This window comes from Montipora capricornis, chromosome 9 (assembly GCF_036669925.1).
Source record: "Montipora capricornis isolate CH-2021 chromosome 9, ASM3666992v2, whole genome shotgun sequence".
NCBI classification, from domain to species: domain Eukaryota; kingdom Metazoa; phylum Cnidaria; class Anthozoa; order Scleractinia; family Acroporidae; genus Montipora; species Montipora capricornis.
In genome coordinates this window covers 19,441,319-19,463,564 of record NC_090891.1, presented here as the reverse complement: position 1 = coordinate 19,463,564, position 22,246 = coordinate 19,441,319, and the positions used below count along the sequence as shown (strand labels likewise).

Sequence of the window (22,246 nt, the reverse complement as noted above, 5' to 3'; positions counted from 1 at the left end):
CAAATCAGTTAAGTCTGTAGTGTTCAAATATAAGTGCTCCACGGCTAACGTTTGCAAAAACGTAATCCTTCCTTGTAGAGTTATATTTTCAGGATGACTTTATGGCAGCCTTTGCCGTTATCCTTGCTAAAGGTCCCTCGTATGACATCGTTAGTCGTTTAAGTGTCTGCCGCCCGTCATGAGTCAGGTTACAGGTCGATAAGGTGGCTGATTGTACACGGTAGAAGCTGTTCTTCTCCTCCAAATCTGATCGTCCCCGTGGTCTCCGTGCGTCTTGATCAGTAAATTAGTCTTTCATTTATTTCGTAATATTTAACAATTATTCTACGAGGCCGCGCTAGATGTGTTGTTTTCGCCGTTTTTCGTCACCATTATTTAGCCTGTTTTTTCGTGCTCGTCTTTGTTCTTTCCTCAGCTGCTACTAGTCGTCTCTTTGTTTGTCAATATTTCACCGGTTTTCTCGGGTTCTCTCTCTTACTTGTCGCCTGCTTACTGATTTTTTTTTCTCTTTCTCTTCTTTCCTCGTTGCACGACATATTAAAAAAATACTTAGCTAGTTTTTTGGTTGTCTTAAAAATTTTAGCTTGTTTTACTGAAACGCAGTGTCAAAGGCAATGCACACGTCATGAAACTTCCCACCAAAAAAACGCGGGTTCCAGCAGTGCGACATTTCGCCTTATCCTGTGTGGTGTCCTGGAGTCTAGTTGGTCATGTGACATTGTTATGTTAAGTCAACGCCATGTGCTTGGTTTTGAGTTAATGTTTTGACAAGGCTTTTGGACGTTAATATACCACATTTTGGCGAAGAGAGAATCTACCGCGGGTGCACAAGCACGAATGAGCAAAATTGAATTTTAAAATGCCCACGTTTGGTAAACTAGACGAGTACAACGGATCTGAAGATTGGCGCTTTTACATCGAGCGGGTCAATCATTTCTTTCAAGCCAACGAGATCGTTCACTGATCCTGACAAAAAAAGATCCGTTTTCCTGGTTAGTATGGGAGCCAAAACCTACAAATTAATACGAAGTTTGGCCGCCCCAAATAGCAAAAACTATGAGGAAATAGCGAAACTTGTACAAGATCATTTTATGCGAGGCCATCCGCTATTGTGTAACTTCTGCACCCTACCAGTCAGCGTCAAGCGACCTCGTAGAGCGAGCCCTACATACAAGCTTTCAAACTAGGGATGAGGAAGCAAGATGATGGCACTGTCGAGACCAAGTTAGCTTATTTTCTGTTGCGCGAACGTATTACCCGTCACGGCACCACTGGTGAATCACCTTCCCAGCTACGATGCAGGCGAAGTCTGAGGTCCCATCTGGACCTACTACGACCAGATGTAGGGGCAAAGGTCCATGCAGCACAGGCAAGGCAAAAGAAACAACATGATCAACACAGCCAGAAGCGCCAAGTAGAAGTTGGGAATGCTGTAAATGTGCGTAACTACTCTGGTGATCCTAAGTGGATCTCAGGGACCGTGATCCAAGATACTGGCCCGTTGTCTACAACAGTGGAGCTGCAAGATGGAACCATGGTTCGTAGACACCCCGACCAGTTAGTTACCCGTCCTGCGGGAGACCCCTCCCCCGGGTTTCCAGCCTCCGTTCCAAATTCCGTGGTGCAGGAACCGGCGATCCAGAATTTCACTTTGTACGTTTTTTTTGTTTTAAAGAGGGGATATAAGGAATGAGGTGTCCTGGGATCTAGTTGGTCATGTGACATTGTTATGTTAAGTCGACGCCATGTGCTCGGTTTTGTCAAAACGTTTGGACGTTATTATACTATCGATCTCAGACGTCCGTGGACAAAGGCTTTTTTTCAGCACAGTTCACGGACCGTTGATTTCAGTCTGCAGTTAAAAAATTCTGATCACGTGATAAGTTTTTTTTTTTTGTGGCTCTGCGGTTTCGAAAATACCGATCTCGTGACGCCATTTTCTGTTACTCTCCCCAAAGGGAAAAGCGCGAAACGATGTTGACGGCGGGTAAAACCGGCCGAAGCTATTACGGATAACCAATTAAAAGCTTTGTCCGAGGAAATAAGAAGCAGGTGGAAACTTTTTTCTTCAGTTTTTTTTCTTTTCTCGGCCGTGGGAAGAAAAAAGGAATAGCGCAACGTGGTCGGTATTTTCGAAAAAGCAGAGCCACAAAAATGTTATCACGTGATCAGAATTTCTTAACCGCCTACTGAAATCAACGGTCCGTGAAGTGGGCTGAAAAAAACCCTTGTCCACGGACTGGCGAAATGTCTTGGACGTAGCATGGACGGAGGTCGTGCAATGGCGTCATAACCATTTCTTGACCATGGTGCTCCGATGTTGATTGATCCAAAGCTTTCAGTTGGCATGACAGTGAAGCACAATCGCTCCGTCTTCCTTTGCGAATGCTTAGTTGCTCGTAACTGCGACGATAATTCTCGTTAAATAACTACAACCGTAGGTCAAATTGCACGTTCTTCACATGATTGTAATCGCAAGCTATTGACTTGCTAAAAAAAAAAACACCCAAGTAGGCTGGATACTATACAATTCGGTGGCTGGGAGAGTCTTGTCCCAAACCTAACCAATTACATAGAATGCCACGCTGTCTCTCGCAATACATAGATTGACCAGAGTGGATGGCCAACTAAGAGTCTACAGCCTTCAAGTGTTGTCTCTTCACAGACACGAATTGTAAGTCATTTTGTAAAGAAACTTTGTGCTCCGTCAATAGGGAGTGAAACACGAAAGATTTTGTTTTATTGAACAAGTCGATTAAGGTAAATAAACTATCGACGGAAAGATTTATGAGAGAACATTAGTTCTTTGTCAAAGAAAAGCAATTCGCTCTGATGAAAGGATAGCGCTAGAAGGTCAAGTTACCAAGCCCGGCCGGACAAACACTCAAGGAAGAAAGTGCTGCCTTGTTAACTACATCTGCAGATGATTAGACTTTCTATAGTAGTCTTCTCGAATAAGGACGATACGCCAGAGATCCCGTCTCACAGCCCTTGTTCATTTACTCTGTGGGACCTTAAAGTGCCCCTAACCCCAAAATATTTTTTTCGCTTAAGTGAATCTTTGCACCTGTTGTAAACGCATTGCGGCAATTTTTTCCCTTTTATAACAAATCCTGCCATTTTATAGGCTTCGAAATTTGCGAAAATCCAAGCATCTTTTGTTCACGACCGAGTCAGAAGAGGAGTGGGTCTATTCCTGAGTTGACGTCACACTCTACTTTGCATGCATGTTTAGTAAGAGTTAATTAAATGTAAATCAGTTTGTGACGTCAACTCAGGAATAGACCCACTCCCCTTCTGACTCGGTCGTGAACAAAGATGCTTTGGATTTGGCAGGATTTGTTAGAAAGATGAAAAAATGGCCGCAATGCGTTTCGAACAGGTGCAAAGATTCATTTTAGCGAAAAAAATATTCTGGGGTTAGGGACACTTAAAAGATCCCACACACTATTCGTTCCCGGTGTTGTGGTCCAACCTTTCCAGCATGTGGTCGGCTTGGCAGGATTAGCTTGAAGGGCTTCCGTGTGAATGAGACCACAATTGTGTACAACAGCGAGAAATCAGGCTAGTCAGCCAGGTTCTGGAGACTCTCCCCCCTCCCCTCCGTGATCCAGACCAAACCCTACCCCTACCCCCCACTTTCAAACGTACTCCGCGGCCCCTGATGAGACCTTCTCAACACTCCTCAGCCTGGTTCACATATGCGCTGCAAAACTAAGGCGTGAATTTCATGCGAGGTAAGGCACGATGCGCAAGCGAAGTCAAACTTTTATCCAACAAAGGAACCCCTTGCTTTAACGGATTTCAAAGCAATGTTGGCACATTAATCAGTAATAGACCATATTCGTATTCTCAGTATTGGACTGGAACTAGCTTGCAATGGAGGCTAATGCGGGGAAACCTTTTCAATACTTTTTAATATATTCCCCCGCATTAGCCTCCATTGCAAGCAAGTTCCAGTCCAATACTGGGAATACGAATATGGTCTATTGACTAGGGATGAGTATACCTTCAAAGAGGGCAAGGAAGCTGGTGGCACCAATTATTTGACAGTGTTTGCCTTCTACCGGGCGAGATTGGGAATGATTCGATTACATTTGATTGTGTTCTTACAAAGAGCATTTGATCATTTCGTTGTCAAAACCAACAAAGATATTCACAATAATTTATTTCAAAGTTCATTGACCATTATTTTTGTGAATACAGATTGTTATATCTTTCATCGTCTCTTCTGACAACTGAAAACATTTGCAGAGAACGACTAGTATACTCGGTGGGAGTTTATACCATTTTACGATACCTGGCTTGTCATATACAATATTAGGGTGTCACAATAATAGACCCAATCAGCTAACTCAGTGTTATACCCAATTCAAATCTCCCGGGGTAAGATTTTTTGTCTATTGTATTCGCATTATAATGTAGCATGTATTCACATTTATATGATACGGAAATACCGGAACAAAACGTTTTATCCCAGAAGGGTTTGAATTGGGTACAACACTGAGTTAGCCGCTTAGGTCTAGTGACTGAGATTTCAGAATAAATTGGAATATTGGTGTTAAGAGTACATCAACTCTTACACGATAACGTTCAGAAAATAAGGCCACTTTGCTTGAAATCCAACAACGCACTTCTCTGGTGACACTTTACCTTTACAAGGTTACCTTGTGGAAGAACGAACTTAAGTCCAAATGAAGCAGGAAAACAAATAATTGTGGCCACTGAAGCCTAAGCACATTCATTTGCAGAGGTGGCCCTTTGAATTTCTGAGAAAAAATCGTTTCAACTAGGTCTATTTTGTAAGATGCAGCTCCTTAACCGATGCCACTTAGACTACTTAAGAGAATGCTAGGTCTCATGATTATCAAGTCACAATTCCATGAATTGAGGTAAATTTGTCATTTGGAACTCTCGACTGACCACAGCGATGTTTGTAAGTAAGACAATGACTAGGAAATGGAAGCTGCAGTGTAAATCCCCAAGGTTTCTGATGTGTGCTTTCTTGTGAACGCGTTTCACTTTTGAAACAAAGTAAAGAACTCCATTTATACACGGTGCTGTTTATGCTTGCAGCCTACTGGATAGTGTACACAACGTGATCAAGAAACCCAAATGGCGGGAAAGTTAGCTATTTACAAAGTGCGGAAGGGTTGAGATTGTGAATACTCAAGACACACGTAGTTAGTGTTTCGAGCAAAATTTGAACTCAGAGCATCCACACGGAAATCAATGACGTCAACTACTTCAACTTCTACTTCAGGCCCCTTTGTCTGTGGCTTCTACGCTCATTCAAGTTAAGGTGGGAAACAATCGCACTCCGTTGCCCACGACTTGTCCCCCAAAATAGTGGTATTTACTTTACCGACCTCAATTGGAAAGAGCCGAGCAAACTTTGAAGTGTGCGTCCTCGGATTCAAACCCAGAGGGCAAAGGATGCAGTCCATGAACCATGCCCACTGCACCATGCACCCAACCAGAATACGATATCCAAGAATTGAAAGGGTCAAAGGTTCTTCCCTGTAAGAGACGGTGGGGCCCAGATGGCCAAAAAAAAAAAAAGTTCTGGGAGGAAAAACCTGACTCCACCCTCCTGACAAAAACGGTAATGGTGCATCACTGAGAAACCCATAATAAGGCACTATCTTAGTTCTGTTTACTCTTTGAGTCAACAGACCAGAAAACATCGCCGCTAATGGTGTGATTACAACCCACATGTACAGCTGTGGGTCTATAGCTCCATGCGCCATTGCGCAGAGCTGCTAGTTCACTGACTACGAGCTCGATCTCCTCAAGCAATTCATGGTCATTCTACGAATTCCTCAGACTCATTTTTAACAGAAGATGAGCTTGTTCCCTGTATTTGCTGAGAAATGTCTTTGAGCCGTTCAAGGCATATTTTTCTTCGCTCTATGTGGTCACACAGGCGCTCCGGATAGTCTTTGCCGATAATGCAGTTGCTTGCCTTCTGTATTGCAATAGGTGCTAGCCAAGGTTCATGGATGTACTTTGTTGGCAATGTGTTCAGTTCTGGGACATACCGCCTACAATAAGAAATTTACAAAAGTATCAAACAACTTACCAGATACTTTCATGTGTTGCAATTAAGTTGTTATTAAAGTCTTCCACAAAACCTAGTGACCAGATTTGAGTTCATTTCAGTCTCCTTTCCAAAGCAATTTTATGTCATGTTAATAGTATCTTGGGTGTTCCCAAAAACATTTCGAAAGTTCTTGTGCTGAATACTCGAGACGTGAGATTTATGCAATCATTTCAAGAGGAAATTTGTTTATTTTGAGGGCAACTTTTTCCATTTAACGGGCAGCCATTAATCGGCGCGGTTCTGACAGATAAGTCCTCAATTTACTCACTAGCTTAAAAATGTATTTTGTGAAGGCGGCTTAATTAGTATGCAGAACACGAATTTCACAACCTGAAAGTCAAAGACTCTCAGGCTGCCTACTAATTAAGCCGCATTCGCCCACTTCATGGCGAGTAAATGACGTCACTTTCTTCTTGATCCAGATCGCTGAAAGCTTACCGGTCGGAACTGCAACAAGTTATGGCGGGCCGTTCAATGAGAAATGTGGAGGTAAAATTAACAGTCTCCCTCTTGAAATTATTACAAAAAAAATTGCCTGTTGAGCATTTCGCGCAAGTACTTTCGAGATGTAAAGGAAAAGGAGAACGAAGCACTTTAACTGGCAAATTTGGACAACACATGGCAGACCTACATACATACATTTCTGGTGTAATCATCTACTGTAATTACCTGATGAAATTCCCAGATGGATCGACTTTCTTGCCCACATTGACTGGGCAATACCATGGAATTTGCCCGTGAAAGAAGGCACTGCAAGATACCCATAGCCAATTTCCAGCATTCAAGCTCCATTCTGAATCCAAAAGCAGCTCCTCAAATAGCTGAAATTATTGGAAATGATAATAATATTGAATTCAATTACTCCCACTACATGTTCTGTATGCTCGCTCATGGCAACTTGCATAAGATACGAAGTTATGCAATCTTATCCAAATTCATGGAAAGCAAGACAACCAATAAGCACAACACTTAAGCAATTAGTGGACGTTTTCTGTGTTTCCATAGCCTCATCTAAAAACGAGGGGGAGTTGGGAGAAAGCGAAAAACAGTTATACAAACCAGAGTTCTACGCAGTCGCGGGCTTGCATAACTGTTGAGAATTCTCCTAACTCCCCAGAGTGTTTAGATTAGGCTACGGAAACACGGAAAAAAGGTCCCCTATTGCTTTTATAATATATTTGTCACAGGTAATTCAACAAATGAAGGAAAATGCTGGTTTTTTACTTCTTGATTGAAACAGATTTTCTTGACACATGCTCTTATTTCCTACCAACTAATCAAAATGCGAGTCCGACAATGTCACAGCCGTGTTTCCATACTCTCATATAAACACAGCTATTGACCAATGAGAGTCTGCATACTATCCTAATTATTTCATAATTAATTATCAACAAGCTCTACATCCACTCAAAAAGTGTCTTCTTTAAACCACTGACTCCTATGAGTGAGACATAATATATTTTACCTTAATGCCATACAATTATCTCTATATGGGTAGTATTATATGCTATATTCCGCCATGATTCCCACCCCAGGTGAACCATTTTTCTCCTTTCTTGTGTGTCACGTTTAAAATCCAATCCATGACACAATGGATTGTCTAAAGGACTTAACTTACATGTACCATAGTTATCTAATCTTTCTTTAAAGCATGGAAGAGGTTCAAAGTCACTCTAATCCAGGAGACTGGAGAACCCGGACGCAAATTCAGGCAAAGCAATTGGCTCCACATCTATGCAACTCCCAAACAATCCAGAAGGGTTGACATATATTATTCATTTCCAGTTTGTTACTAATTACCTTGAATCCTTCTTCCCAGCTGATCCATAGGCATCCTCTTGTTAAGAAGCAGCCTACAGCTTGTTGAGCCACATAATGAATCCACCCCTCCGTGCGAAGTTGTCTCATGACTGCATCAATCCATGGAAAGCCTGTCTGGCCCTGAAACACAGATGGGGTAACATTTTGTAACATATAAAAATAGCAATCTTACTTGCTTCCAAGCAAATTCTAATAGGATTGATCAATCTTACATTCCAGGACAATCCATATCTTTACAACCACCATTATTTTCACTTTCTGGTGAGATCCTTTTATTGTTGAGGCTTCATTGAGTTATTTCTAGTGAATATTGTTTGTTTGTTTGTTACTTTGACAAATGCCACCAAAATTTGAACAAACGTTTTCGTATGTCTTGCATAATCAAGGCTTCTATCTTTCTCTTGATCTGTTTTTCTCCGGTTGCCCTCAAAACTTTTCACTGCCGTCTTCATCACTGTCACTGTTATGCTACCTATGGTCTTTTGCTTTACCACTATTACCTTCTTCCAGGCTTCCAAAGCCTCGTCATTCTTTTCCCAAGTTATACTGAGGGACAGAGGATTATCAACTGCTCGGTCCATATGAGGATTACGAGTGGCAAGGGTAAAGAAAAACTCCCTCCAAACGAGCTGCTTGTACAGAGACAAGGGTGGGGGCGGGCATTTTACCTGAAAAAAAAAAATCATAATTATGAAGATACTTTCAAAGATTAATGTACAACAATGAAGACTTTTAGGGGGCATTGTGTTTTGAGTAGTCGGGGTGCCAGATTTTAGAGCCAGAGGTTCTGGAAAAACAGGCACTGGCCAGAACCATGCATTGTTTTGAGTTGTTCATAGTTTTAAACTGTCAGTGTGGCTTCAAAACACCAGAAATACCATTTAACTCATCACTCCACATATTCTTATTCCGAAATAGGGTCAATCGAACGCACCCTTTGCGAGCACTAACTAGCATTAAATGCCATGACAACTTGTAGGCTTTGATACAACTTACACCAAATGGTAAGCATTAACCATGCTTTCAGCAGTCTTGCTCCTGGCCCCCCCTCTGGCATTTCAACAAGTGGCACCTGGAGTTTTAACCCCAAGGTCTAATGCACAATTTCTGCAGGTCAAAGCTGTGAGTTTTAACAGCATTGGTAGTCAAATGGTTTAAGTACCAAACACAATCACAAGAAATGGCAGAAGAAAATATGTTCCAGATCCCAAATCTCCAAAACTATCTATCAACATAACCCATTTCATTTTTCCCGACAGAATAATTATTGTGAAACTGCTTTAGCCGATAAAAGTACCTTCATGTATGCCCTTGCTAATCGCATGTGAAAAAGTCTTGGCGACAGGCAACCAAAGCGGAGATAGGGACTCAGTTGTGTCCTGGATGGCATCAAGGCATCAAGTCCTTCCTTAGGTTTAGTTAGATTTCCCACCAAAACCTGTGCAAAATAAACCAGCTCAACACAAAAACAAACTGAACAAGTATTGCAAAGCTACATGAACTTTGATACTAATAATGTTCACGGCATTGAACATTCTTCTAGCACCGAGAACTAACAGTTGAGAACATACAATGCCACACTTGCTCAACTACTTGCCCATTGGGACTTTCCAGGGCTAATCATGCAAACAGAACAGAAGAATAACTTAAACAATCCGAACCAACCAGAGGCAAACCAGTTAGCTATTTACAAGAGCAACTGTGAAGTTGAACAAGGGACTACCAGGATCCAAATTTAAACAGTGGGCAGACTGAGTCTTACACCTGGGATCTCCAGATCTCAAGGTAAGCACCCTAACCATCAATGAGCCACACTGCCTCCACATAGTTCTTAACTGTCCTGTGCCCCAGTACAAGAAAAGTGGTACCCACCTTTTCTTCCAGTTCTGTCAGACGTCTGAGGGCCTCCTCTTCTCCACCAATCCACAGGTCACTTATTGTGACATCACCATCCTTGAACCCCAGCTCAGAAAGCTTGGGAACACAAAATTTTGACGAGTGATCCATCGCCACTGGACAAATGCACCCCTTGAACATATCTCTGTTGACTGCTTCCACTGGTTTTTCGGGGGGACCTACTTGCCTGAGAACACTTTCAAAAGACTTCAGGACCATTGGTGCTTCACCACTATTACCTTCAATGATTTTCTCAGGGTCATACAACGTGTGTGATGGCTTGGAAATCACTTCAACACCATGTTCTTCCCCAAGGACTGCTATAGCTACATCCCGTCGTTGCCCAAACGGCTCTGTCTCACACTCCAAAGTCAGCTTTGAAATGTTCCAGTCTTGAAAAAGCTTTGGCAACACATAAGTCGGTTGGCCACGGATAACATGCAGCCGGGAACCACACTTCCTCAAACTTTTGTCCAGATCAGTTAAGCAGTCCAAAAGGAATTTCCAGCGGTTAGCAGACACTCTGGCTGCTTTTGCACTCACCGGGTCCAGAATGTACACAGCACGGAATGTTCTACAGTTCATAAGCGATTCACAAAGTGAAGGGTTGTCATGTAGGCGCAAGTCCTTTCTAAACCAGTGCATGGCATTGTGTCCCAAACCAACATTAGAGGAAACTTAAACGGAAAAAAACAACCCTAATATTAGCACAAAACACAGAAGCTTTATTCAAGTCTTCAAAAACGTATTAATAATTCATGAGCCTAACAGCCTATCAAAACACCAGTAAAACAGGACGTGCAAAGGGTTAAGGTAAAGTCACTTTATTTAACGTCGGCAGTTCCTTCAGCTACGAGGCTGGTATCAATGGAAGCCGATGGTGCACCCTTTACCCCCCTCCCTCTGTCAGTGCTCCGTTTTAAGGGGATTTACAGCTGTAGCTACACGGATCAGAGGAAAGTCGAAACAGACGTTGCAGTCACCGAGGATCAAACCAGGAACCTCTTGCTCCGAAAGCCGCGCACTAGCCATCTGAACCACGACTGCATGAGCTTTTAAACCTGATAAAACACTCCTCATTAGAATTCTTTATATAAAGAATAGTAATGAGGCCCAGCTTGTTTTTCTTGTTAGCTAACATCTTCCTCTCACATTTTGCACAATAGTCTGGACTCCAGAGGGATAGACTAGTAAATACCCAGAGCACTGAACATTGTAGACGAAAAATAAGTTCTTGCTGGGATCAAATTTTACACTGATTATATTGACATGTATGCAAATTATCCTTTTTTCTTTATGATATTTTATTTGCTGTAAAAGGACAGGTAACTGTTCTCATTTAAATTACGCTTCGAATATTGGATGTCTTGTATTCCGCTTTTAATTATTGCATGTTTCACAAAGAAAAAATGCTTTTAATAGCCTGGCACTTGGAATCAGACTTAAGCGATACGAATGGGTCATGTGGTTCGCAGCTTCTCTCCCCTCATACCCCAACGACTGTACTCTTTCATTTTTGTCTTCTATCCAGACCTTGTGAGACCAAGATGGTAATTATTACGTCACCCCTGACAATTACGATTTCTTCACTACTCAATTGGGGCTTATGGACCGAGGAATATTAAATATTATTGATTGATACCACACAATCTCACTCCCTAAGGTAAGATCTATAAGTAGGAAAGGGCAGAACTTTCATGGAAGTCATGTATAGGCCACACACAAAAAAAAAATTGGATTTACCTTTGCAAACCAACGTCTGATAGACTCCTCTTAATCTTGACACACAGTCCCGACGAGCATCTTGATGATTTATGATAGGCTGAGGGTAATCAGCACCAATGATACAGTTAGCTCTTTTTTGGACCTCTAATGGGGCTTTCCATGGTTCATATATATAATCAACAGGAAAATCCTTCAACTCTGGGATGTATTTTCTGAAAAAACATAAATGCAATGTAGATTGTCTGGGATGTATTAAAAAAAAAACAAAAAACAAATGCAACAAGATTATGATGTTATCACGATGTGATGTCAGATATCACATGTATATAAGGTGTATTTTTTCAACAGATGGATACATTTTCTTCTGTGTAACACAGGATGAATTTACCTATCCATGGGGACTGGTCCAGGGTAAAAAAAGGGTTAACAACATCTATGTCCTATCAAAAACTATGTTCCCTTTAACACTTTCTAACCTAGTAGTGACAATGATGCATTTTAAGGCCCCTTTAAAACCATTTCAACATTTCACTTCAACATGCATTCAACACTTTGTTGAACCAAACGTTGGGTATGTTTGAACAGGTCGCCCAACATTGGTGACAGCATACGTAAATGTTGAAAGCATGTTGAATCAAGTTGAGATCGGTTTAAACTTTCATTCAACATGGATTCAACTTTTCCTTTGTTCTTGAAAAGGTTCACTGGTGTTGAAGCTGTTTGAACACTCTGTTCATCGACTGTAGAACACACGTATGCTCACATCAGGCTGCAAAAGTCTATATGGCATAGTTTATTTGGACAAGTGAGACTGGTTTCTATTTCTTAGTTCCTAGCAGGCAAATTTAGTGAAAGTATCAAATGGTTCTTTTGTTGGCGCAATGATGGAAACGTTTGAAGGACCTCGACACAACTTTGTTTTTGTGTTCAACTTCTGTTGAATGAATGTTGTTCAAATGTTAAAACCGTTTAAACAGGCGTTTACTCTGTCAAATGCTAGATGACTTTACTAGTCAATGGGGATCTGTGCAGGGGTGGGTTTCAAAAAATGTATTTTGAGGGTGACATATAACTTATCACGATGTTACTGTAACCCAGTAGTTTTAATTATAGCCTCCTCTCCATACTTAAGGTGAAAAAGGATTGCAAACCCTTACTGGCTTGAAGCAACCAGCTGGCTATTTCAGGGTTTGTGCTGGATTTCATATATAAAATTCCAGGAGTATTCAAGGGGTTTTCAAGAACCAGAAATTGAGTTTTCGAGCAGTGTTTCTATGAATCTTTCTACACCATACATCTTGTTTCATTGTTTTCTTTGCTGAAAAAGCCTATCTTGAGGTTCTTTTCCACATCCTGCAAGTTAAGTGTACGGATGGGGAGTTTAATTTTTGCATTTAATCTTTCCACAATAGTCAATGGGCTCAATTTCTCAACAATTTTCACCCAAGCAAAAACTCAAGGAGTTTTCAAGCACCATTAAAGTCAAAAATTAAATTCCAGGGCTTTTCAAAGGAGGTAGCATGAACCCTGTATTTACAAAGTGTTGCAACGAAGCTGTAAGTCAGGACGTCTGACTAAACATTCAGTGAACAAACAGAGTGAATGTTAATGTTCTCCCCACCTCTTCCACTGAAAAGTTCATTACAACCCTTACTTACCTGACATAGTTGCCAATCGGATCCAAATGCTTCCCTAAGCTGACAGGACACATCCATTGCGGGTGTTTTGCGAAGAAAGCACTACAGGACAGCCACATCCAACACCCAGCATTTAAACTCCATTCTGCATCCAGCTGGTACTTCTCAAATATCTATAAACAGTTAACAATAGAGTGAGGCACCATATGACATGAGGTCCAAGATGGTAAAAAAAATATTAAAAAAAGAAATATTCAAATTTCTGATCATCCATGGAAGAGCTAGAGGTTCATGATTTGGAAACTTGCTGGTTCCCAGATAGCCACGTCAGGGGTCAAAAAAATTACTGTATTAATGGTTGTCCGATTGTCCTTGATAAAACAACTCAAATTACAAAGCTGTGAAGCAAATAACACAGTAATGATATTAAAGTGCAATGTTAGCAAATCAATGTTGTTAAATAATTACTTTGTGATGTTAATTTGTCTTAATTAAAACAAGGAGTTCAGTTTTGGAGTTAAAGAATTACATAAAATATCTTACAGAATAAATAATATGAAGTCTTAAAAATGGATGTGGATTATTAATAACAAATACGTTCGAGCTTACCTTGAACCCTTCATCCCAACAAATCCAAAGAGCTCCTCTGGTCAGGAAACAGCCAACAGCTTGTCGTGCAAGATGAGAAATCCAACCTTCTGTCAGAAGCTGACGCATGATGGCATCAATCCAAGGAAACCCAGTCTTCCCCTATGAGAGTTCAAACACCATTACCATGTTATCTCAAGAAGTGGATTAAAAAAGGTTAAGTCAGCTTACAAGCCAAGTGGCCCATCAGGCCGGAGCTTATCCCCGGTTTCTGTAGCATGAAGCAACTAGGAGTATTTCTACTACCCACTGGATGGGATGCTAGTCCATCGCAGGGTTACCCCCCCAAAAAAATTTGCCGGTACCTATTTATACACCTGGGTGGAGAGAGGCCCCGAGGGAGTCAAGTGTCTTGCCCAAGAGCATTACACAATATCCACAGCCAAGACCCGAAATCGGACCATTTGCTCCAGAGTCCAGCACACTAACCATGAGGCCACCGCGCTGCGCGAAGTGGATTGCAATGTTCACTCTTTATTCCCAATTCACAGGGCTCGAAATTGAAAAATAATCCAGTCACAATTTTGCAACTTGTAAGATAAAAACATTTAGTCGCAACTTTGTAAATTTTACCCACAAAGTGTATGTCATTGGGGCTGAATTATATGAGTCCGCAATACATGTGTGTAAAGGAACCACTGAAAATTGTTCAAGGTCAAGGGAATGGCATTGTGCCTGTAAAATTGCAGCCAAATTACATGACAATTTTGCCTCATATGATCTTCAAACTGCAACAAAATTCATGGCGAGAAACCAAATAACTTTTTCATTTTTTTTTTTGTTTTAGCAAAAGTAGCCGCTAAGTGGCAAATGCTAACCCTTTCATTTTGAAAGAATAAGGGTGAAAACTAGCAACTCCTCCAGATATTTTAGTCGCATAGGGAAAAATTCAGTGACAACCATGACTGCTATGGTCACAATCTTGAGCCCTGATTCATTAGAAATGACCACTTATTCTTTCCGTTGCAAAATCCAGGTAGACTTTAAAAAAACATTCTGTCACCATTACACAAGAGCTTTTCAACTTGCAGGTCTTCCAAACAACTGTTACCTTTCTTTCTTGTGTAAATAGACCATTTTACAGTGCTGTGCTTAGTTACCAGGCCTTTGGACAAAAGCGAGGCTAGATTTGACCTTGCTTTGATACAAACCTCACTGCTTTTCTTATGTAAGGAGATACTCATTAGCATTACAACAAGGTGATTGAGTAGACCATTTCACAGTTGTAGCTAAGTTATCTGGCCTAAGAATAGAAGCGAGGCTACCAGTGACCCTTTTTTGATACAAACCTTCGTGCTTTTGTAATGTTAATACAGACTAATTAGAATTACAACAACACAATTTACATGATAAAAGCAGCAGAGGCTGTATCAACACAAGGTCACCGGTAGCCTTGCAGCCATTCATAGGCTAGGTTGCTGAGCAAACAACTGTAAAATGGCCTATTAAGAAAAGCAATGAGGTTCATATCAAAGTAAGGTCATCTCCAGCCTTGCTCTTATTCAAAGGCCTGGTAACTGAGCACAGAACTGTAAAATGGTCTACTGTGTCATCCTCTTTGTCCTTGATTGGTACAGAACTTCTATCACTTGTTTTTCAGATTTAGAAGTTTGCCCACACAATTGATATCAAAGGATGATTATCTGTGTGTTTCCTTAAGTTCACCACTTGATTTCTCATTACCTGTTTAAACTGCTCCAATTTATCAGCTTTTTCCTCCCATGGAAATTGCAAACAGAGGGAATTGTTCTTCATTGTGTCAAAATTGGGATGGTGGCTGGCCACAACGAAAAAGAACTCCCTCCACAAAAGAGGCAAGTGTACTGAAAGTGGAGCAGGCTTCCCATGCACCTGCAAAACGATTGATTACAAAAATTTCAGTTATGCGTAAAAGGGAAAATAAAATTAATGAAAACAAACTGATTTAGATTAATTTTGTATCGGTAATTGCATGATTTTGAGTCCAATTGGGAATAAATAAGCACAATCAAATTTTTTTCGAAGACAAGTACAATTGTAGTCTTTGAAATTTATGAGTGCTTACCGGTACCTACTCCAAATTGCACAAGAAAAATCGTGTGATCACTTATTCATAATATACACGGATAAAATAGGCACGCAAGCGCCGTAAGCTCCAGCGGCCCTGCGGAAATCGCTGTCCAGTGGTCTTGGAAGCACCAGCTACTCACAGAGAATGTATTTTTTTTAAAGGGGGATAATAAATCTGTTGTATTTGTTTCTCAACACATTTGTTTGATAAAAATAAATCGTTGATAGCCACAATATTCCTTTCAATAACCTCCGGCCGCTTTTTGAGGTGGCATGTTTATATACCAAGAAAAAGAAGATCTTAGTTTATTTCTTTTCCTGGGAGCGGGAATACGAAAAAAATAAACATCCTATTTGAGAACTGGCTGTGCACGGTGCGTTCTTCAAGCTATAGTTCAACCCCTTCAAAGATCTGTGAAATACGTTATTTGTGAAAGACAAATCTGTAGAAATCACCCAAAATGTGACTTCACACATGCTCAAGACATTGTCTTTAATGGAATTTTGTAGTAGTATCAATAAGGTAAATTTGGGAACAGAAAGAAAAATCACCACTGTCATAAGCGTATAACACTGAACACTGTTCTGTTCTTTTGAATCACTAATGTCTTTAATTTGCCCTGGACAAACCTTCACTGGGAGTATTCAATTATCGTATTATTAATATGTTATTTATTTATTTATTTGAAAATAACCCACATATCACATTTTCCTAGATCAGTCCTCAAAATTAAAGAATTCCACATCATTCCAAAATTAAGAAGTACTGTTAAAGGACACAATTCACCAACCTCATGATACACCTCATTCATCCTGTGGAACAGATGTTTCACAGATAGACAGCCAAATCTCAGATAAGGACTTAATTTTGAGGACTTGGGAAATGGATCTTCTTTGCTCTTTGAAGGGGTTTCTGTCTGGGGTTCTGCAATCTAAAAATTAAAGCAAAGACTGAACACAAAGACATCACATTCTAAACATAAGCTGCTATATGCTACATGTACGTTCCAAAGCACATGCAAAATCTAACGGCTCGCACTTGATATCAGACTCCCTTTTTCTATGCATGTACAACACAGGAGGGTGCTTTGCTTGTCCAATTTATTTCTCGAGAGATCAGTCAAGCAACAAGCTCATTGTTTTTCTTGCCTTCAAACAGGAAAGACTCAACTTACGAGTTGTTAAACTTAACTCAAGACTAGAATTCGAAATTTTCAAGCGGTTCTGTAACTCAATGATAAAAAACAGTTCTAACCTCTTTCTCCAAAAGCTTCAACCTCCTCAAAGCTTCTGTCTCACCGCCGATCCATTCTCCACGTTCACGTTCCTCCTCGTCCAGCACCAATGCTTCATATGCAGGAACTCCATACAACTCATCATGATTCTCCTCCACAGGAGTCACACAAGATCCAAACAAATCTTTGTCTACCACAGCGACACAGTCCTCAGGACTGTCAAGACGACTCACGACACTTTCAAACTGTTTGAAAGTGATCGGAACATTTCCATGGTTGAACTCAATTAAACTACAGCAGAGCAAAAAAACCTTGGTGTGAGAGAGAACTATACAAGATTTTGTCAAATAAAATAACAAATGTTCTTCCAAGAAGTCAATGTCATTCTCATACACCTGAATGCAATGCAGAGTTTATTTTTTTCACAGTGCGGAATTCTGTGAATCCTGCAATCTGATTGGCTCTGGGAGTGGGTGGAATCGCAGCCCTGGTTGTGTGAGCTTGTGTGATAAGCCGGCGTTAGGACCGCAAATAGATTGTTTGAAGCCTTTTAAATGGTTTTAAAAGTAAACAGCATTTCTTTACAAATTAAAAAATATTGTGAACAGAATCAACTGATCATTGCGGTATTGCCTGATATTTCTCTTTTGATAATAAGCATCGTAGGTCAGCCTTAAGCAATGGTTCCCCACCAGCACATCATTTTTTTTTTAAAATGAACAGGTTATTCACTGGCCTTGGTCGGTCTGTATAAGGAAAAACTGTGCCCTCTGCCTGCGCCCTTGGCTGTACTCGAGACCTCTGACACAGTTTTTCCCTATTTAGACCTCCTGGCCGGTGAATAAGACACACAGTATTTACCCGTGTATAAGTCGACCTTTTATGGCCTCAAAAGAAGCTCCAAAAATCGCCCTTGACTTATTAACAGGTCAAAGATTTAGAACCGAGTTCCAGCTAAATAATTATTCAAAATAAACAACATAAATGTTGTCTTAGGCAAAATGAATGCAGTGGAAAAGGTTGGCTTTTCATCTGGCAAAAAAAGACTTCAAAATGAATGTAAGCAATTCCAGTTGAAATGAAAAAGGATTTGTCCAACTCTAAATGTTGATGATACTTACTAGCACAAATATGAAATAGACACTGGACATTTTCGGTTACCAAAGGAGGAAAGCTCAAAAAGGCATTTCTGTTTCTTCAACTAAAACACGATCTTTCAACTGCTTAGTAACTCGCGTTGCCTGAAAATGCTGCTTGGTAATGATTGTTTTTTTATTCTGTATAGAAGCCTCGCATAGTCTTTGGTTTATAAGTTTTTTGTTTTGTTTGTGATGTGAGATGTCATAAATCAAGGACCAATTAAACCTTGCATATTTCGCATCGTTTTGCAAGTCATTTTCAACAATTGACTCCAGCTTCGCGTTCTGTGATGTTGTGCTTATCCTCCAAAGCCTTTTATCCCTGAACAACGAAACAGGTTAGTTTGAGGTTTACATGTTTGCTTTTCTGAAAACTCTTTTGAAACTCAAGGACAAAATTCCTGCATATACAATGTACAACAACTGCTGAACCACAAAACTATTAAGCACTTGAGGCCCTGATTTTTTTTTTTTTTTTGGCGTATCCACAGTTCCAGAAATCGAAGAATACAAGATTAGTATCCCATGAACATTTAACAAAGAATTAAGAAATTGCTTTTTTGGCCATCAAAAATGGGGAGTCGACTGATACACGGGTAAATACGGTGTATATTTAAGGTGCAGGTTATAGACATAAGGAAGAAGAGATCCTCTCACTTAACTTGACAATCTAATTACAGGCACCTGAAAAATTTATGTCACTTCAGCAGGAATTGGACCCATGACCTCTGCTCTAGCAATAATTGAACTATGAAGCCACATAGTTGGGAGAAGGTCAATTTGATAGGCTCATGAGCTGTATATACCCCCGGTAATTGTCCAACTGTGACAAAATATGCATTATTATATCAACACCAATGACATACTTGGTGAGTTTTCCATGAAAACATGATATTTTCACACATGAAGATAACACGTTATTTTCACACGTGAAAAGATCACTGTTTCTATGGTTACATTATGAAAATCGCTCCTTTCAATGCCTTTCGTGAAATGATTTTGTATTTCATTGGTGTTTATATAATAAATAGAATGTTGCATGGCCACTTGGAGATAGGAAACTTCTCTTCTCATGTTGAAAAATATTTCACTTGTTCGCTGCGCTCACCGGTGAAACATTTTTCAGCACTCAAAGAGAAATTTCGTATCTCTGCATGGCCATGTAATATTCCCTATTTCAACGTACATACATCACTGACTTTCCCCGTAAAGGATTTTCAAAGACAATAATTTAAATTTTAATAAATACAAAAAATAAAGATAAGATAACAATAATTAAAATCTACTTTAAGGACCCTAAAAACATTTACATTAATACTTTAGAATCTACAGGGCTTGAAATTGTGACCAATACAATGGCATCTGCAACTGAATTTTCTTCCTTTGCGACTAAAATATCTGGAGAAGTCGCAAATTTGCAACTTGTTTTCATCTTCGCTCTTTTGAAACAAAAGGGTCAGCAGTTGCCACTTTGCTGCTCTTTTTACTAAAATAAATGAAGAAATAACAAAATTATTTTGTTTCTCACTTTGAGTTTTCTTTCAATCTGAAGATAGCGTAATTGTAGCATAAGTTCGCTGCGATATTACGTGCACGACTCCATTCCTTCAATATCATTCGTCATTTTCAGCGGTTTCTTTCAACACAAGTATGGTGGGCTCATATTTTGTTTTGCTACACCGCTGACAACACAATGCAGGGCGACAATTTTGCGACTAAATTTTTGTATCTTGTCGCAAAATTGCAACTGGATTTTTTCGTTTATTTCAAGCCCTGATCTATAAAATCCTTGACCGTTTTACATTGTAATGTTAAATTTAAAAGCAGATCCTGATTTAAGAGTTCTATGATAGCTATCCATGGAATTCCAAATACTCACTATACTATAACTAATAGTAATCAAAGATTAGGAGTGCGTTCTCCGCCTGTGATAATTGTTGTCTGTTGCTGAAATCATTACTGTGAAAGACTGAAGTTTTACAGACATATAACATACTGACAAAGTCCACTGTTGTTCTGTGGATTTTGATATCACCTTTGATGACACGTTGCGTGACGGCTCCAGTTTCGGTAAACTCGCAAATTCATGTTATTAAAACGTCTCATTTTCACTTTTACTGGTAATGTTTAGGCATAAAGGCTAAATTTTAAAAAGAATACTTGTGTTACATCTAGTACTCCGTGTATTCTGAGCTGGAAGCACAAATATCAGCTAACATCGGTAACAATTGCTGTCGTGTTTCCGTTTATCGGTGGTTTATTTTAACGAACTCCCGGACAAACTCCCTGCGACTGGCAATAATTTTTATTTCCGCCGATGAATAAAAATAAGTCAGCTTTTACATTGCCCTTCCTTAGTTCTGGCTTAACTCTTATAGGTCTTGGTTTCTGAGTACTCTTCCATCGATTCAATGTCGACCTTCGCCGGAAACAGACTGAACTATTTGTGGCCACTGCAACTATACATTTACGTCAACAAATGTAATCAAACTATAGCCAACGAAATATGGCTGTTCTCACGCGTGCGGTTAACATCCCAAAGCCAAGGCGATTCAAAGTCGTGTTTGTGAACAGAATAAATAATGTTGTCCCAGCTATGTAACAAAAGCACGTCATCTCACATCCTGACCAAACAGGTCACGCTCGGTCCAGAAGAAAAACTTTTAGAAACGAGTGATCGCCAACAAATCGTCTCGTATACACGAGCTTTGCGATGATGTAATTTGTTTTCGCCCGACCAAAAACTCTCACTCCAGGCGGCATTGGGACTGCATTCTCCTTTTTGTCGAATGCAATCAAAGTTAAAAACCAGTTCAAAGAAAACCCCAAAAAACCAAAGAAAGAAGCTACAAAAGAGAACAAGCATGACGTGACAGATGGACACTAAAACGAGGCCCAATGCCCCTGCAAAAACCTAGAGGGGCGGCCAATTTGCAGTCCACAAAAATCTCGATTTCTCACGCCTGTGAAGCCTGCGAAACCAAATTAGGATGCGTTCTCTCGTTCCTCGAGAACGCAATAAAAAGTCCTCTGACCACTAGCAGTCTTGAAAAGTGGATTGTTTAAAGTACACAAGAATGGGAAATCACCATTATTTAATTGTATTATCTAGTCAAGATCTGACTCTTTTTTGTAGAAACACATGCCTGACATCCTCCAAAATTATCAAGTTACTCTACTGAAATACGAAAAGGGAAGAATCTTTTAATAAATAAATATTCTTGTGGCTGGTTTGGGACGAACCATGCCGGTTTGCCTTCACAAGGTGTCTGTCATTCAAAAGTGTTCACTAAGAGGTTCTACTAAGAGATTAACTAAGGGTTCGACAAGAATACACTCCTTTTAGGCGACAGGTAAATTATACAGACAATGTAGTGACCTATGTAAAATCAACTCATAGGTCATCACTGGGGGGGCTTGGCTTACATAAGCTTACAGCATACCAAATGTGTATGCTAATCTGTTATTTGCCGTTTGAAATGTTTCACAATCCAATTTCAGGTAAGCTAAAACATGGATTCCACAGAGAGGTTATTTAAACATTTCAAATCCTAAACTCGTTTATGAGCTATTTATTTATGTTACATTGATCACTCAAGAAAAAGTTGAGACTCGAGAGCCTTGCATATAATATTACCTGTCAATGTCGAATAGGGTATGCGAAGTTGATACCAACACCTCGACTCCTTCAGATTCCAATAGTCTCTGCACAGATTTGTCTCGTCTTCGAGGGAATGGTTCTCCGTCATATTCAAAAGTAACCCTTGTGATGTTCCACTTCTTAACGAGTTTCGGAAAGACATAAATCGGTTGTCCTTTCACAATGAAAAGACGAGAGTTCAACTTTCGAAGACTAGTATCCAAGTCAATCAGGCAGTCTAACAAAAATCGCCACTTGTTTCTGGAAATATTAATCTCATTCAGAGAGTCCACATCGAGGAAAAACACTCCTCTGAAAGTGTCACTGTCCTTTATCGCTTGGACAAGTGCGGG

At 40.1% G+C, this 22,246-nt stretch overlaps 2 protein-coding genes across 2 annotated transcripts in view; one reads left to right on the top strand and one right to left on the bottom strand.

Moving 5' to 3' along the window:
- The first annotated feature begins 1,189 nt into the window (after nt 1–1,189).
- Nucleotides 1,190–1,693, top strand: LOC138017409 (uncharacterized). The gene has a single exon (XM_068864500.1). It carries the CDS (start codon nt 1,190–1,192, stop codon nt 1,691–1,693), a length of 504 nt encoding a protein of 167 aa, XP_068720601.1.
- A 2,458-nt stretch (nt 1,694–4,151) lies between these two features.
- LOC138015746 (uncharacterized) overlaps nt 4,152–22,246 on the bottom strand; it is an 18,336-nt gene continuing 241 nt past the window's right edge. Inside the window, exons 1-13 of the mRNA XM_068862857.1 lie at nt 21,891–22,246; nt 17,135–17,405; nt 16,671–16,811; nt 15,514–15,681; nt 13,792–13,932; nt 13,204–13,355; nt 11,564–11,757; nt 9,797–10,497; nt 9,222–9,362; nt 8,425–8,592; nt 7,904–8,044; nt 6,773–6,924; nt 4,152–6,044 (exon numbers count right to left, since the gene is read on the bottom strand). The exon at nt 21,891–22,246 is cut by the window's right edge and continues 241 nt beyond it. Coding sequence (XP_068718958.1) covers nt 5,807–6,044; nt 6,773–6,924; nt 7,904–8,044; nt 8,425–8,592; nt 9,222–9,362; nt 9,797–10,497; nt 11,564–11,757; nt 13,204–13,355; nt 13,792–13,932; nt 15,514–15,681; nt 16,671–16,811; nt 17,135–17,405; nt 21,891–22,246 — 2,964 coding nt within the window. The 3' untranslated portion in view covers nt 4,152–5,806. The remainder of the gene's footprint in view (nt 6,045–6,772; nt 6,925–7,903; nt 8,045–8,424; nt 8,593–9,221; nt 9,363–9,796; nt 10,498–11,563; nt 11,758–13,203; nt 13,356–13,791; nt 13,933–15,513; nt 15,682–16,670; nt 16,812–17,134; nt 17,406–21,890) is intronic.

What these genes read in the sequence shown, in the direction of transcription:
- LOC138017409 (XM_068864500.1), top strand. Translation starts at nt 1,190, where the DNA reads ATGAGGAAGCAAGATGATGGCACTGTCGAGACCAAGTTAGCTTATTTT.